Source organism: Coregonus lavaretus, assembly GCF_964263955.1.
Source record: "Coregonus lavaretus genome assembly, chromosome: 16".
Classification (NCBI taxonomy): Eukaryota; Metazoa; Chordata; class Actinopteri; order Salmoniformes; family Salmonidae; genus Coregonus; species Coregonus lavaretus.
The window spans coordinates 10,624,409-10,641,524 of record NC_140003.1 but is presented as its reverse complement, the minus strand read 5'-3'; the positions used below and the strand labels follow the sequence as shown (position 1 = coordinate 10,641,524).

The following is a 17,116-nucleotide window of genomic DNA, read 5'->3' as shown; positions in this document are numbered from 1 at the left end:
TTTTGGGTTGTTTTAGCTCTGTACGCCAGCACTTTGGATTTGAAATGATACAATGACTATGAGGTTAAAGTGCAGACAGTCAGCTTTAATTTCAGGGTATTTTCATCAGGGGTACCGGAGTACCAAGTCTAGGTCCAAACGGTTTCTTAACGGCGTCTACCCCCAAGCCATAACACTCCTGAACAGCTAAATCATGGCTACCCAGACTATTTGCATTGCCACCCCACCCCAAGCCCCTCTTTTACGCTGCTGCTACTCTGTTTATTATTTATGCAGTCAGTTCAACTCTACCCACATTTCTATTGGGCACAAAATAAATCATAAACAACCAAAACAAACTGTAAATGCATCCAACATGTTTGTAGAGTATTATGTACAAAAAGTGCTGTAAATTCTAAACGGCTCACCCGATATGGATGAAAATACCCTCAAATTAAAGCTGACAGTCTGCACTTTAACCTCATAGTCATTTTATCATTTCAAATCCAAAGTGCTGGAGTACAGAACCGAAACAACAAAAAAGCTGTCGCTGTCCAAATACTTCTCGTCCTCACTGTATATATTTTATATTATAAACTGGGTGGTTCGAACCCTGAATGCTGATTGGCTTACAGCGGTGGTATATCAGACCGTATACCACGGGTATGACACGTTTATTTTTACTGCTCTAATTACTCATTACACCACCAGTCCCTCCCTTGTAAATCTGTGAGGGGGGAGAATGTGAGTGTACACTTCAGGAGAAGGGTGGAGAATCAGGACGCAGCCAGAGTGTGGTGGTTTATCTACCTGGGTGGTGGGGGGGGGGCAGTGTGCCTGAAGGGGAGGGATTGCCTACCTGTTCTCAGACAGTCCACTGCGGGCAGGTGTGGAGGTCCCTCTACTGGGGCTACCCAGGGGCTTGCGGGTGGTCGTCTCCTCCCTGTTGTCCACACTGGGTCGTCTGGGTGTTGTCTGATACAGAGGCAGAGTTTAAGCAGATGAGCTTGTCAGAGGTACAACAACCAGTGTGGTTTTAAATGACAGGTGTATTCTAAATGCAATTATTTACTTGTCGTTCTCCAGGCTGACTAGTCTCGTTCTTTACGGATCGATTCCCGAGCACACCAAAGCTGGCACTTCCCTGGGAGGTCTTTAGAACTACAAGAAAACAACACTTACTTTCCAGCAGACGAACCAGTTCCATGCTGCAACTTTAAGAAACAGCTTAAAAGAAACTACAAAATGATCTACAATTTCCAATAGATTGTTACCGGTTGATTTTCCATGCTTCAGCTTCTCAAGGTAATCTTTCATTTTCTCAGCCAAAACAGGGGGAACTCTCTCAAGGGTGACTATGCTGTCATCCTTCAGAGTCACCACAATTCGTCTCATAGTGTGTATGGGCTGCATCACGACATTATTCACATTATGGTTGAGCTGAAAGCATAGTAACATAATTAAAATATACCTTCAGAGTGCCTTAACACACACGATTTCTCAGCTATTCAAGTCCAATGTAAGCATGCCATTTTGTTATGTGAAATGAGCGAGTATGGGGAAAACACTATCATACAATACCTGGAAACTTTTGGCTGCACCACCAGCACAGAACTTCAGGCACAGGTTGACTTTGTTATCCTTCTCAAGAACCTCAAAGGTCCCCTCCTTCCATCGAGTGGTGCCCACATCTATGCTGTTGTAGCGGATTTTGACAACAGCACCGCTGGAGAGTTTAGGCACTGCGACTGCCATTGGTGACTGTCAGGGTGGTGCTCTTCAAAATAACCTTAATGGAAGGGAAAAGTAGATTGAAGGCAAACAAGAATGACATATTTAAATATATATTAGTGCGGCCTCCAGAGTGGCGCAGTGGTCTAAGGCACTGCATCGCAGTGCTAGCTGTGCCACTAGAGATCCTGGATCTAGTCAAGGCTCCGGTGCAGCCGGCAGCAACCGGGAGACCCATGGGGCGGCGCACAATTGGCCCAGCGTCATCCAGGTTAGGGTAGGGTTTGGCCGGCAGGGATATTCTTGTCCCATCGCGCACTAGCAACTCCTGTCTGTCCACAAGTCTGGTTCATCCTTGGGAGCAATTTCCAAATGCCTGAAGGTACCACGTTCACCTGTACAAACAATAGTATGCAAGTATAAACACCATGGGACCACGCGGCCGTCATACCGCACAAGAAGGAGATGCGTTCTGTTTCCTAGAGATGAACGTACTTTGGTGCGTAATGTGCAAATGAATCCCAGAACAACAGCAAAGGACCTTGTGAAGATGCTGGAGGAAACAGGTACAAAAGTATCTATATCCACAGTAAAACGAGTCCTATATCGACATAACCTGAAAGGCCGCTCAGCAAGGAAGAAGCCACTGCTCCAAAACCGCCATAGAAAAGCCAGACTACGGTTTGCAACTGCACATGGGGACAAAGATCGTACTTTTTGGAGAAATGTCCTCTGGTCTGATGAAAAGAAAATAGAACTGTTTGGAGGAAAAAGAGGGACGCTTGCAAGCCGAAGAACACCATCCCAACCGTGAAGCACGGGGGTGGCAGCATCATGCTGTGGGGGTGCTTTGCTGCAGGAGGGACTGGTGCACTTCACAAAATAGACGGCATCATGAGGAAGGAAAATTATGTGGATATATTGAAGCAACATCTCAAGACATCAGTCAGGAAGTTAAAGCTTGGTCGCAAATGGGTCTTCCAAATGAACAATGACCCCAAGCAAACTTCCAAAGTTGTGGCAAAATGGCTTAAGAACAACAAAGTCAAGGTATTGGAGTGGCCATCACAAAGCCCTGACCTCAATCCTATAGAACATTTGTGGGCAGAACTGAAAAAGCGTGTGCGAGCAAGGAGGCCTACAAACCTGACTCCGATGCACCAGCTCTGTCATGAGGAATGGGCCAAAATTCACCCAATTTATTATAGGAAGCTTGTTGAAGGCTATCCAAAACATTTGACCCAAGTTAAACAATTTAAAGGCAATGCTACCAAATACTAATTGAGTGTATGTAAACTTCTGACCCACTGGGAATGTGATGAAATAAATAAAAGCTGAAATAAATCATTCTCTCTACTATTATTCTGACATTTCACATTCTTAAAATAAAGTGGTGATCCTAACTGACCTAAGACAGGGAATTTTTTACTAAGATTAAATGTCAGAAATTGTGAAAAACTGAGTTTATAAGTAAGTAAGTCGCTCTGGATAAGAGCGTCTGCTAAATGACTAAAATGTGTATGTAAACTTCCGACTTCACCTGTAGATATTCCATTAAAAAAAAGGTTTCCAGCCACAATAGCTATTTACAACATTAACACTGTATTTCTGATCAATTTGATGTTATTTTAAATGGACAATTTTTTTTGCCTTTCTTTCAAAAACAAGGACATTTCTAAGTGACCCCAAACTTTTGAACGGTAGTGTGTGCGTGTGTGTATATACACTGCTCAAAAAAATTAAGGGAACACTTAAACAACACATCCTAGATCTGAATGAATGAAATAATATTTTACATAGTTGAATGTGCTGACAACAAAATCACACAAAAATTATCAATGGAAATCAAATTTATCAACCCATGGAGGTCTGGATTTGGAGTCACCCTCAAAATTAAAGTGGAAAACCACACTACAGGCTGATACAACTTTGATGTAATGTCCTTAAAACAAGTCAAAATGAGGCTCAGTAGTGTGTGTGGCCTCCACGTGCCTGTATGACCTCCCTACAACGCCTGGGCATGCTCCTGATGAGGTGGAGGATGGTCTCCTGAGGGATCTCCTCCCAGACCTGGACTAAAGCATCCGCCAACTCCTGGACAGTCTGTGGTGCAACGTGGCGTTGGTGGATGGAGCGAGACATGATGTCCCAGAGGATCTCATCTCGGTACCTAATGGCAGTCAGGCTACCTCTGGCGAGCACATGGAGGGCTGTGCGGCCCCCCAAAGAAATGCCACCCCACACCATGAATGACCCACCGCCAAACCGGTCATGCTGGAGGATGTTGCAGGCAGCAGAACGTTCTCCACGGCGTCTCCAGACTCTGTCACGTCTGTCACATGTGCTCAGTGTGAACCTGCTTTCATCTGTGAAGGGCACAGGGCGCCAGTGGCGAATTTGCCAATCTTGGTGTTCTCTGGCAAATGCCAAACGTCCTGCACGGTGTTGTGCTGTAAGCACAACCCCCACGGGCCCTCATACCACCCTCATGGAGTCTGTTTCTGACCGTTTGAGCAGACACATGCACATTTGTGGCCTGCTGGAGGTCATTTTGCAGGGCTTTGGCAGTGCTCCTCCTGCTCCTCCTGGCACAAAGGCGGAGGTAGCGGTCCTGCTGCTGGGTTGTTGCCCTCCTCCATGTCTCCTGATGTACTGGCCTGTCTCCTGGTAGCGCCTCCATGCTCTGGACACTACGCTGACAGACAGAGCAAACCTTCTTGCCACAGCTCGCATTGATGTGCCATCCTGGATGAGCTGCACTACCTGAGCAACTTGTGTGGGTTGTAGACTCCGTCTCATGCTACCACTAGAGTGAAAGCACCGCCAGCATTCAAAAGTGACCAAAACATCAGCCAGGAAGCATAGGAACTGAGAAGTGGTCTGTGGTCACCACCTGCAGAACCACTTCTTTATTGTGGGTGTCTTGCTAATTGCCTATAATTTCCACCTGTTGTCTATTCCATTTGCACAACAGCATGTGAAATGTATTGTCAATCAGTGTTGCTTCCTAATTGGACAGTTTGATTTCACAGAAGTTTGACTGACTTGGAGTTACATTGTGTTGTTTAAGTGTTCCCTTTATTTTTTTGAGCAGTGTATATACAGTGAGGGAAAAAAGGATTTGATCCCCTGTTGATTTTGCACGTTCGCCCACTGACAAAGAAATGACCAGTCTATAATTTTAATGGTAGGTTTATTTGAACAGTGAGAGACAGAATAACAACAACAAAATCCAGAAAAACTCATGTCAAAAATGTTATAAATTGATTTTCATTTTAATGAGGGAAATAAATATTTGACCCCCTCTCAATCAGAAAGATTTCTGGCTTCCAGGTGTCTTTTACACAGGTAACGAGCTGAGATTAGGAGCACACTCTTAAAGGGAGTGCTCCTAATCTCATCTTGTTACCTGTATAAAAAGACACCTGTCCACAGAAGCAATCAATCAGATTCCAAACTCTCCACCATGGCCAAGACCAAAGAGCTCTCCAAGGATGTGGACAGATGGAAGCCACTCCTCAGTAAAAGGCACATGAAAGCCCGCTTGGAGTTTGCCAAAAGACACCTAAAGGACTCTCAGACCATGAGAAAAAAGATTCTCTGGTCTGATGAAACCAAGATGTAACTCTTTGGCCTGAATGCCAAGCGTCACGTCTGGAGGAAACATGGCACCATCCCTACGGTGAAGCATTGTGGTGGCAGCATCATGCTGTGGGGATGTTTTCTGCAGCAGGGACTGGGAGACTAGTCAGGGTCGAGGGAAAGATGAATGAAGCAAAGTACAGAGAGATCCTTGATGAAAACCTGCTCCAGAGCACTCAGGACCTCAGACTGGGGCGAAGGTTAACCTTCCAACAGGACAACGACCCTAAGCACACAGCCAAGACAACGCAGGAGTGGCTTCGGGACAAGTCTCTGAATGTCCTTTAGTGGCCCAGCCAGAGCCCGGACTTGAACCCGGTCGACCAGCTCTGGAGAGACCTGAAAATAGCTGTGTAGCGACGCTCCCCTTTCAACCTGACAGAGCTTGAGTAGATCTGCAGAGAAGAATGAGAGAAACTCCCCAAATACAGGTGTGCCAAGCTTGTAGCGTCATACCCAAGACATCTCGAAGGCTGTAATCGCTACCAAAGGTGCTTCAACAAAATACTGATTAAAGGGTCTGAATACTTGTGTAAATGTGATACCTGTTTTTTATTTCTAATACATTTGCAAAAATGTCTAAAAACCAGTTTTTGCTTTGTCATTATGGGGTGTTGTGTGTAGATTGAGGAGGAAAAAACAATTTCATCCATTTTAGAATAATGTGGAAAAAGTCAAGCAGTCTGAATACTTTCCAAATGCACTGTATAATCCTACATTTGTGCGCAAGTCAGGTAGCCTAGGCCTACTTCTATGCGTAATCAGGTGCGCGCCCCTACTCAACATTAAACAGGAGCGCTCCAAACAAAACACAATTAATAAAATTGACTTAACTCGTAAATGGAATGAAATAAACCAAAACTTGTTTCCCACAAGTGTAGCACAGGTTGTGAGCTCTGCAAACAATGTGTCCACTCCGACAATGAGAATGGTAAAAGACTAATAATAATATATTGAATGCATAAACAGAAATTATGGTAAACAAATATTGTAGATGATAAATTATGGGAATTAAAAATGGTAAATGTACTAGTGGTGATACTGATGTGCCACCCCTTCGGCCTCCACTGAGACAGGCGTAAATCAAGACGTGGCATAAACAAAAATCTAATTGTGCAACTGCTCGACTAAAAGATTATTGGTCGACCAACAACCTATCAACCAAACAATAGACCAGTCAAATAAATGGGGTCAACCCTAGGTGGCACTGTGGTATTTCACCTAATAGATATGGGAGTATATCAAGATTGGAATTGTTTTCTAATTCTTTGTAGGTCTGTGTAATCTGAGGGAAATGTGTGTCTCCCTTCATAGGAAAGACAACATAATGACATATGTCAAGATATAGTAGAGATGATAAGGGATGAGTGAGGAATGAGTCCAGCTAGCTCAAATAAACACGGGAATGAAATGTGTGTATCAATCCCTGAGTCTAGGGTTAGACGTATACACTTAGTCTACAAAACATTAAGAACACCTGCTCTTTCCATGACATACACTGACCAGCTGAAGCCAAGTGAAAGCCCTGATCCCTTATTGATGTCCCTTGTTAAATCCACTTCAAATCAGTGTAGATGAAGGGGAGGAGACAGGTTAAAGAAGGATTTCTAACCTGAGACAATTGAGACATGGATTGTGCATGTGTGCCATTCAGAGGGTGAATAAGCACGACAATGGGGTATGGTAGTATGTGCCAGGCGCACCGGTTTGTGTCAAGAACTGCAACGCTGCTGGGGTTTTCAGGCTCAACAGTTTCCCATGTGTATCAAGAATGATCCACCACACAAAGGACATCCTGCCAACTTGACAACTGTGGGAAGCATTAGTCAACATGGGCCAGCATCCCTGTGGAATGCTTTCGACACCTTGTAGAGTCCATGCCCTGACGAATTGAGGCTGTTCTGAGGGCAAAGGGGGGGGGGGGTGCAACTTAATTAGGCAAGTGTTCCTAATGTTTGGTACACTCAGTGGATATACAGGCAGTTTGTGGGTCTGGTAACAGATCGATTGACTGATGCTGTCGAAATGCAGTTCTTGAGGAGAAACGACCAAACAGGATGTGTACATCTTGCCAGCCAAGGACGACAAGGCTTGGGTGGCTGCAGGTCAAGTTGTCCAGTCCCTGTGTCCTTTTGTGGACAACAGGGGGAGGAGGTACCATTTCATAGCCTGTGCTGGCAGATTAAAGGGTGTGAGATTAATACAAAACATGAAAAAACAATGAATTGAGTTTTTGTATGTTTATTCTGTTACTTAGTAGGTGATTGATAATATTTAATATTTTAAATAAAACAGTCATTAATGATCTAGAATGAAATTACTAAAATGTTGTACATTTGAAATGCAGTGTAATTTGCTGTCTGTCTTTTTGGACCCTGTCAAATCCATAATGCAGAATGTCACATCCATAACAAAATGTTCCTGTTATTATGAAAGTGCCAATATTTATATAATTGTTGAGGTGTGCAGCACTCTAATTCGCAAAGAACATCTTCCTCAAATAAAGAATTGTAAATGCATTTTTTAGCACGTGCATTTATGGATGGTTAAGACGGGACACACGAGTGCACTTTGATAGCCTATGCAATAACTATTCAAAATACTGGTGATTTCTTGGTTCTTTGAGGTACCCTGCATTTTCAGATGACAAGAAAAGTATTATGATGAGGTTTGGTGAAGAAATCTTTAATATATAAACACTTATTTTGCACAGCGTCACATCCATAACGGAGAATGTCACATCCATAACGATCCAATTTCCTCTCTAAAGTATATATGACCATTTTTATTTGTGTGTAGCCAAGCCTTACTTTCAAAGTGGCTATTCATATTTTACCCTAAAACTTTGAGATTCACAGACTTTTGCTGATGTGTCCAATGCCTGTCCATTTCCGTCACATCCATATAATGAAAGTTAGTTGTTCCGTTACTTCAAAGTGGTATTACTTAGAATTATAAAGTTGTGTCTACACTTCCCGTATAGGGTTCTACAAATATACACATTAACATTTATGCCTGATAAGTCAATTCTGAGAGACATTTTGTTTCTCATTTTGTTTGCAAATGTCACATCCATAACGCTGGAATTGCCCTAAACACTTCCACAATAATATAAATATCTGTTTAGAAGTTTAACTTGTACAACTAACGTTTACTTTACATTTTATTGAATTACATTTTTATTTAGTGTAGGCCTATATTATTGGCTGTTTGGTTTGCAAGGATTTTCCTGTTACTGGCCTCCTAGATTCATTTGAAAGTTGATCATAAAAGATATGCTTAGATCAACAAGTCATATTCAAATAAAATGGGGATTGGGACAAAGGGAAATTAAGCTTTTAAAACAAGCCAGACAACGGAGTGTCCGCTGCAAAAGGCCCATGAGCATCTGACATTGGAGAGGTGAGCGAGATACATGTTATAACATTTTGCGCAGCTTTTGGCACTCTACGCTCCGTCTACAATCTACATATATTGTAGGCCTACTCTTACATTTTATTAATAGTAGGCTGTCTACCTACAGTGAGGGAAATAAGTATTTGATCCCCTGCTGATTTTGTACGTTTGCCCACTGACAAAGAAATGATCAGTCTACAATTTTAATGGTAGGTTTATTTGAACAGTGAGAGACAGAATAACAACAAAAAAATCCAGGAAAACGCATGTCAAAAATGTTATAAATTGATTTGCATTTTAATGAGGGAAATAAGTATTTGACCCCTCTGCAAAACATGACTTAGTACTTGGTGGCAAAACCCTTGTTGGTAATCACAGAGGTCAGACGTTTCTTGAAGTTGGCCACCAGGTTTGCACACATCTCAGGAGGGATTTTGCCCCACTCCTCTTTGCAGATCTTCTCCAAGTCATTAAGGTTTCGAGGCTGACGTTTGGCAACTCGAACCTTCAGCTCCCTCCACAGATTTTCTATGGGATTAAGGTCTGGAGACTGGCTAGGCCACTCCAGGACCTTAATGTGCTTCTTCTTGAGCCACTCCTTTGTTGCCTTGGCCATGTGTTTTAGGTCATTGTGATGCTGGAATACCCATCCACGACCCATTTTCAATGCCCTGGCTGAGGGAAGGAGGTTCTCACCCAAGATTTGACGGTACATGGCCCCGTCCATCGTCCCTTTGATGCTATGAAGTTGTCCTGTCCCCTTAGCAGAAAAACACCCCCAAAGCATAATGTTTCCACCTCCATGTTTGACGGTGGGGATGGTGTTCTTGGGGTCATAGGCAGCATTCCTCCTCCTCCAAACACGGCGAGTTGAGTTGATGCCAAAGAGCTCCATTTTGGTCTCATCTGACCACAACACTTTCACCCAGTTCTCCTCTGAATCATTCAGATGTTCATTGGCAAACTTCAGATGGGCATGTATATGTGCTTTCTTGAGCAGGGGGACCTTGCAGGCGCTGCAGGATTTCAGTCCTTCACGGCATAGTGTGTTACCAATTGTTTTCTTGGTGACTATGGTCCCAGCTGCCTTGAGATCATTGACAAGATCCTCCCGTGTAGTTCTGGGCTGATTCCTCACCGTTCTCATGATCATTGCAACTCCACGAGGTGAGATCTTGCATGGAGCCCCAGGCCGAGTGAGATTGACAGTTCTTTTGTGTTTCTTCCATTTGCGAATAGTCGCACCAACTGTTGTCACCTTCTTACCAAGCTGCTTGGCGATGGTCTTGTAGCCCATTCCAGCCTTGTGTAGGTCTACAATCTTGTCCCTGACATCCTTGGAGAGCTCTTTGGTCTTGGCCATGGTGGAGAGTTTGGAATCTGATTGATTGATTGCTTCTGTGGACAGGTGTCTTTTATACAGGTAACAAGCTGAGATTAGGAGCACTCCCTTTAAGAGTGTGCTCCTAATCTCAGCTCGTTACCTGTATAAAAGACACCTGGAAGCCAGAAATCTTTCTGATTGAGAGGGGGTCAAATACTTATTTCCCTAATTAAAATGCAAATCAATTTCTAACATTTTTGACATGCATTTTTCAGGATTTTTTTGTTGTTATTCTGTCTCTCACTTCAAATAAACCTACCATTAAAATTATAGACTGATCATCTTTGTCAGTGGGCAAACATACAAAATCAGCAGGGGATCAAATACTTTTTCCCCTCACTGTACATATTTAATGAAAAAGGCTATGGCGAATAGGTGTTGCACTGTTGTGCGCTGCCCAACTCCGGCGGTGCCAGTCATGTTCAAATAAGTTAAACTATCGTCTGTAAAAAAAAAAAATATATATATATATATAAACTATCTGTAACATCACAATGTCGTTGCCATCGACGATGTGTGTCAAACATCGTTGATTTCCGATTATATCGTAATATCGCCCAACCCTACGTGTACCATTGCTATGCATAGCCTACTGTCAACTTACCACTGGGGAAGGAATCGTCAATTTCAGATGATAAACTGTTCAGTGTCTGGTTTGGACTTTGACTTGCAGTAGCAGGCAAAGGACTGGGTTGCTTGTTGGTCAATCAGGGTCAATCACCTCCTGAGTGCATCCCTCACTGAAATGTACTTTGAGCCTAGCTGTTTTTTCCTTTGCGTTACACTGCACTGCATTCCTTGAGTAGCCTTTTGCCCCCATTCGTTCGCTCATTTTCCCATTCACCACCGTATTTTTGTGGGTGTTTGACAATCCCGCCTTGATACTCTCATCTCCTAGATCTCCAGTAAGGTCTCGGTTTCACAGACAATCCATGTTGCCCATTTGCCCTCATTATATTTGTTGTTGTTGTATTTTAGCCAATTTAGCTAATTAATACTATGTCTAGCTAACGTTAGCTGGCTAACAAAAGTTGAATGAATTTCGCTCAACTTTGTCTCTTAACATTTCTGCACGCGAACATCAGCATAGGGTGTTTCCATGTCACAATGCCTCGTACCCTGGTCCTGGATCTTGGACCCACAGCCCGGGCAGGGTCCAGGATTCATTTCGGCCAGGATTTCGTTTAGGTTTCACATATGCTTTATAGCAAGAATCAGGGTATTAGAATTACTGTCCACATTTACTTTTCCTTACCCAACAAGATGACCAACGAACAGAAAAATGTAAATCTACTATAGTAGACAAGTTTAGGCTACGTATTTTATTGGTCAGCTTGTCGAGAAAGAAATAGCCAATTCCAAACAGACTCTGGGACAGTTGTGGGACGAGAGATCCCAAATTCATACAACCAGTAGGCCTAGGATAAATAAATAAATACTTTTTTTTCTTCTTTCTTTATGAGTTTGATGCAACAGATCAGAACGTTTAGCTTAAAATGTTGATAAACTTATTTCTTCGCATTATAAGCGCAGCAATGCACACACAAGGCAGTAGGCTACGCGTGAATGTACGTTCCATAATGCAAGTAGTTGGAACAAACAAATAGCTCTGCACATGCGAGCGGTTTCATGTGACAGATGAAAATATCCTTTAGAAATTTAGAAAGAGAAATCAAATAGGATTTTTTGAAGCAAGTTACAGTGCATTCGGAAAGTATTCAGACCTCTTCCCTTTATCCACATTTTGTTACTTTACAGCCTTAATCTAAAATAGATTAACAAATAATTAATCTACACACAATACCCATAATGACAAAGCAAAAACAGGTTTTTAGAATATTTTGCAAAATGTATAAAAAATAAAACAGAAATTCGTTTTTTACATAAGTATTCAGACCCTTTGCTATGAGACTCGAAATTGAGCTCAGGAGCATCCTGTTTCCATTGATCATCCTTAAGATGTTTCTACAACTTGATTGGAGTCCACCTGTGGTAAATTAAATTGATTGGACATGAAAGGCACACACACACACGTCTACATAAGGTCCCACAGTTGACAGTGTATGTCAGATCAAGGAATTGTCCGTAGAGTTCAGAGACAGGATTGTGTCGAGGCACAGATCTGGGGAAGAGTACCAAAACATTTCTGCAACATTGAAGGTCCCCAAGAACACAGTAGCCTCCATCATTCTTAAAATGGAAGAAGTTTGGAACCACCAATACTCTTTCTAGAGCTGGCCGCCTGGCCAAACTGAGCAATCGGGGTAGAAGGGCCTTGGTCAGGGAGGTGACCAAGAACCCGATGGTCACTCTGACAGAGCTCCAGAGTTCCTCTGTGGAGATGGGAGAACTTTCCAGAAGGACAACCATCTCTGCAGCACTCCACCAATCAGGCCTTTATGGTAGAGTGGCCAGACAGAAGCCACTCCTCAGTTAAAGGCACAGCCTGCTTGGAGTTTGCCAAAAGGCACCTAAAGGACTCTCAGACCATGAGAAACAAGATTCTCTGGTCTGATGAAACCAAGATGTAACTTTTTGGCCTGAATGCCAAGTGTCACGTCTGGAGGAATCCTGGCACCATCCCTACGGTGAAGCATGGTGGTGGCAGCATCATGCTGTGGGGATGTTTTTCAGCGGCAGGGACTGGGAGCCTAGTCAGGATCGAAGGTAAGATGAACAGAGCAAAGTGCAAAGAAATCCTTGATGAAAACCTGCTCCAGAGCGCTCAGGACCTCAGACTGGGGTGAAGATTCACCTTCCAACAGGACAACAACCCTAAGCACACAGCCAAGACAATGCAGGATTGGCTTCGGGACAAGTCTCTGAATGGGATTTCTGTCTGTAATAAAGCCCTTTTGTGGGGAATAACTCATTCTGATTGGCTGGGCCTGGCTCCCCAGTGGGTGGGCCTATGCCCTCCTAGAGCCACCCATGGCTGCACCCCTGCCCAGTCATGTGAAATCCATAGATTAGGGCCTAATTTATTTATTTCAATTGACTGATTTCCTTATATGAACTGTAACTCAGTAAAATCTTTTAAATTGTTGCGTCTATGTTTTTGTTCAGTATAAGTATATGTTCTCAAAATTCATACTGCCTCCAGCTCATTGCAAAGAGGTGTGTGACACGTGGATGAAGCCTGCCTTCTGTTCCCGTTTGATGCCACGTTCAAGACAACTGGGAAAAATCAAGTTCCCAGTTGTTTTGAAAGCACCACAAGATGCTGCACCAGCAGCTCTTGCACTGTGATAGATCTTCCACTCAAAGGCTCTGTATCTGTATGCGTGTGATAAATAAGATACATAACGAATATAGCCTACTGTACACACGCGCCAACTTCATTCCACTAAATTATGCAAATTAACCTTTAGACCGATCAGCACGACCAGTCAAATGCATTTCCATCGACTGGTATTTATATCAATGAATAGGCTAAAAAGCATCATTTCGCACTGGGATTTTTCTTCTTCTCCTGGATAATTGGCCGGTGCCAATTTTATTTACCAGCTTTTCTAAAAATACAATAAAATATCTGACAAAAACCGTCTAGGAAACCTTGGTATGCAGGTGGCACGGGCACAGGGTTGGGCATATTATTTGGCACTATAGGCCTAATCAGTTGGGCTACCGAATACAGCATAACTGTTAATGATTGGTAAATAGTAACACTGCTTTTTGTTCATGATCATGTAATCCAAATTATATGTATTCTGTTACCAACCACTGGTGTGTGCGTGCGCACGCATGCACATGGGTGGCACATTACTGCTCAGTGTAGACTCCCAGTTCTGCATAATATGACCACCTGACTTTGAATGGATTTCACATGCTGTAATTTTTTATAAATGATTCTGTATAAACGAATTAGCATATTACATTACGTATCTAATTTGCATAAAGTCATATTGAAAGTTTACCTTCATAAATTGTTTCAATTGTTCAAATTCAACTCAGTTTTGCATAAAGCATGAAGATTTGTTAATAATATGACCATCCTACCTTAAATTGGGCTTAAATTACTGTAATTATGTAATCCGTACTGCCTTATTTCCATATTAAGTGCTTAATTTGTATAATATTGATATTCATTTCATAAATGTTACTTTTATTTGAATCTGTGTTCTACATCAGCCCTGACAATATCATAACAATATGGTTACCCTATCTTGACGTATTGGACAAAACGTGTTGAATTTGAGATTCCAGACAGGTGTAAATCTAATTGCTGAAATTTAGCTAACAAGTTTAGTTGATTTGCATAGGGAACTAACGTTAGATAGGTATGCTCTCAGATGGCTCTGTAAGTTTAGGGTTTTAGCTGGATGTCAGAATAGTTTGCGATGTTAACTAGTTAGTGTTACCTGGTAAATAATTGAACTGACATAACGATGTTTAGCTACCGTACCGTTATGCCCCCATTGCATGACAAATAGCTAAGTTCATAGATTCAACTGTATCATCTACTTGTTCAATGTGGATGGTCAGATCAGCTAGTTAGTAGCCATAAGAATCCGACTAGACGTTCATTACTTCTCTAGTCGGATTCTTATGGCTAGTTAACTAACCTATCTCAGTTCTGGGCATAGGGGGAGGACCCAGCCATTACACGCGGGTCAGTTAGCTAGCTAACGTTAACTGATGTGATGCACCACTAGCGACTGTACAGCTAACGTTGGTTTGCTAACAAAACGGTGCCAACTGAATTTTATAAAATGAGATTGACACCCCCTATCAACTCAGCAAAACACAACTGGATAGTTGCACATAACCTAGAGTCTAGCCATTTTCCCCTGCACGAGCAAGTTCGTAGTTAACGATAGCTGGCTACTAAAAAGGCCGAGGATATAACGTTTGCTAGCTAGCTAATTCGCTTGTTTGCCATTTGATGGAGATGAAAACATCGTCTAAACTTAATTACAAGACAAGAAACACTTACCTGAATGAAATATCCCTTAACCGAAACTTTTAAAGTATAAAATATTTGTTTAAGTCCTTAGGAAGTAGTAAATTGGTTTTTGCCGGCATTCGGTGGCCCCAATATTATATTGTTGACGGTGTGGTCCACACACGACGTTTTCCTACGATACTAGATGATGGCGGGAATGGGAAAATTTACAGCGGAAATGATGTAGGAGAACCAAAGACAATGATAGAGGCCTCTAGTGGCCAGAACCGTATTAGCATGAACAGCGCCATTGTGGGCTTCTTCTTCTTCTTTGAGGTTTTATGGCAGACTGGTGTATTGCCGCCACCTACTGTAAGGGGTCGTGAAACTAAAATATTCCATTGCGGGAAAGGGGGGGGGGGGGACCCATGGCCTGGCCTGGTCTGCACCTGACCGTGATCACCCCCTGGGGGTGAGTCACAATTCAATTAACATCCCTACACAGGCTCAGGGGCCTGTGAATATGGAGCATTCGTCGACATGATTGCTTGTAACGCCTCTGCTGTAAAATCCCTATGTCCCGAAAAACGCTCAGCCGCACTCACAACGATGTCTATTCCCTCCGATTTTCCACCTTCTTTACATGCAACATTTCAGGATCCCTCTGTTGACAAGGAATATGCTCTGGTGTCTCTACTCCTACTACCAGTAGTTCTTCAACGTCACTCCTTTCTTCCACTCTTCTCACCACCTCTGGATAGGAGACATGCTGGACAGCCCTTTTCTTGCCACCTCTGTCTCCTTCACCCTAACAGGACACTTCAGGAATATGGGCGCATGTTCACCACCACAATTGCAGAATTTAGGCTCAGCTGGCATACAACACTCCTCTCTTCTACATTCACTTGACACATTACCAAATAATTTGCATTTATCACATTCCAAGGGTTTGGGCATGAAGGTTCTCATAAAACCCAAATACACGTGAAAAAGGAGAGACTCTTCTTCAAAAAACAATAGAATGGATAGAGTGGGCTACCTCACTCCATCCACCATGCGGGTCAATCGGTGTGCACCAACCACTTGATCCAATTCTTCACGTTTATCCTTTGCATTCACTTCTAGTGCCACACAGAGATAACACCCTTGATCGGCGCCCTGCTTCGAAGATCCACACGACACATTCCAATCTGATATCTTCTTGAGGTGCAGAGCACGTTCCTTCTGTTCCATAGACACACAGAAAAACAAAATAAACCCACTTCTCGTTATTCTCACCATCGCCACCTTACCCAATGCATCCACAATTTTTATAGAGACTTCAAACGGATCTCCCAGGTAACATTGATCCAAAACCCTTATTCTGACCAAAAAATAATCAGAACTAGGCTTGGATTTAGTAGATTCCACTACCACTTTTCTTCTCTTATTTCCTTTTGCATTTGCCATTGTAATCCAATTCTTCTTACTCTCATCTCCACCCGACACACCATCTGATTCAAACAAAACATCTGCTTCCGCCATTTCCCAACCTTGACCGTCAGGTATAGCTACCTCAGCCGAGTCCTCATTGTGGGCTTCCACCATTTTAATGTAGTGAACTGGGTGGGACTTCCAACTTCATTGGCTGATCCCTCCTGGTGACCCTGTTGGAGTCATGTCCAGGAGGAATCAGCCAATCGTGAAGAAGAAAATTGACTACTTCAAAATGGAGATTGCCTCAATGGTGCTGCCCATGCTGTCACAGACGCTATAACAGAGATACTTTTGAGGAGATGGGAATCTCCATGGGCCGTGCTGTGCATTCTGGCTAAACTCCAACAAGGAGATCTCTCCTTCAAGGTGTCAATGGGAGTCAATTGGGCGCTAGCACAAAAACCCAACATGAACATGAATTATGTGAACAAGAAGCTCAACATTACAAATCTTTTCCAGGATTTGAGATAATTAACTAAGGAAAATAGGCAGGTTTCTCGACTCTTACTCTGACTTTTAGAAGGGATTACGTGACGATTAGTTTAGCAACTGCTTGGTGTAGCACGACAACATGAATGCAATTGGTCGACAGTCTGCTGGGCGGAGGATTATATGATTCTCTA

The 17,116-nt window shown here is 42.8% G+C and overlaps 1 protein-coding gene across 1 annotated transcript in view; it reads right to left on the bottom strand.

The window, feature by feature from the left end:
• Positions 1-15,205, bottom strand: part of LOC311143523 (ubiquitin carboxyl-terminal hydrolase 37-like) — a 31,475-nt gene extending 16,270 nt beyond the window's left edge. The window contains exons 1-5 of the mRNA XM_084179352.1: positions 15,069-15,205; positions 1,561-1,768; positions 1,254-1,419; positions 1,052-1,140; positions 839-954 (exon numbers count right to left, since the gene is read on the bottom strand). Coding sequence (XP_084035478.1) covers positions 839-954; positions 1,052-1,140; positions 1,254-1,419; positions 1,561-1,734 — 545 coding nt within the window. The 5' untranslated portion in view covers positions 1,735-1,768; positions 15,069-15,205. The remainder of the gene's footprint in view (positions 1-838; positions 955-1,051; positions 1,141-1,253; positions 1,420-1,560; positions 1,769-15,068) is intronic.
• Positions 15,206-17,116: the final 1,911 nt, after the last annotated feature.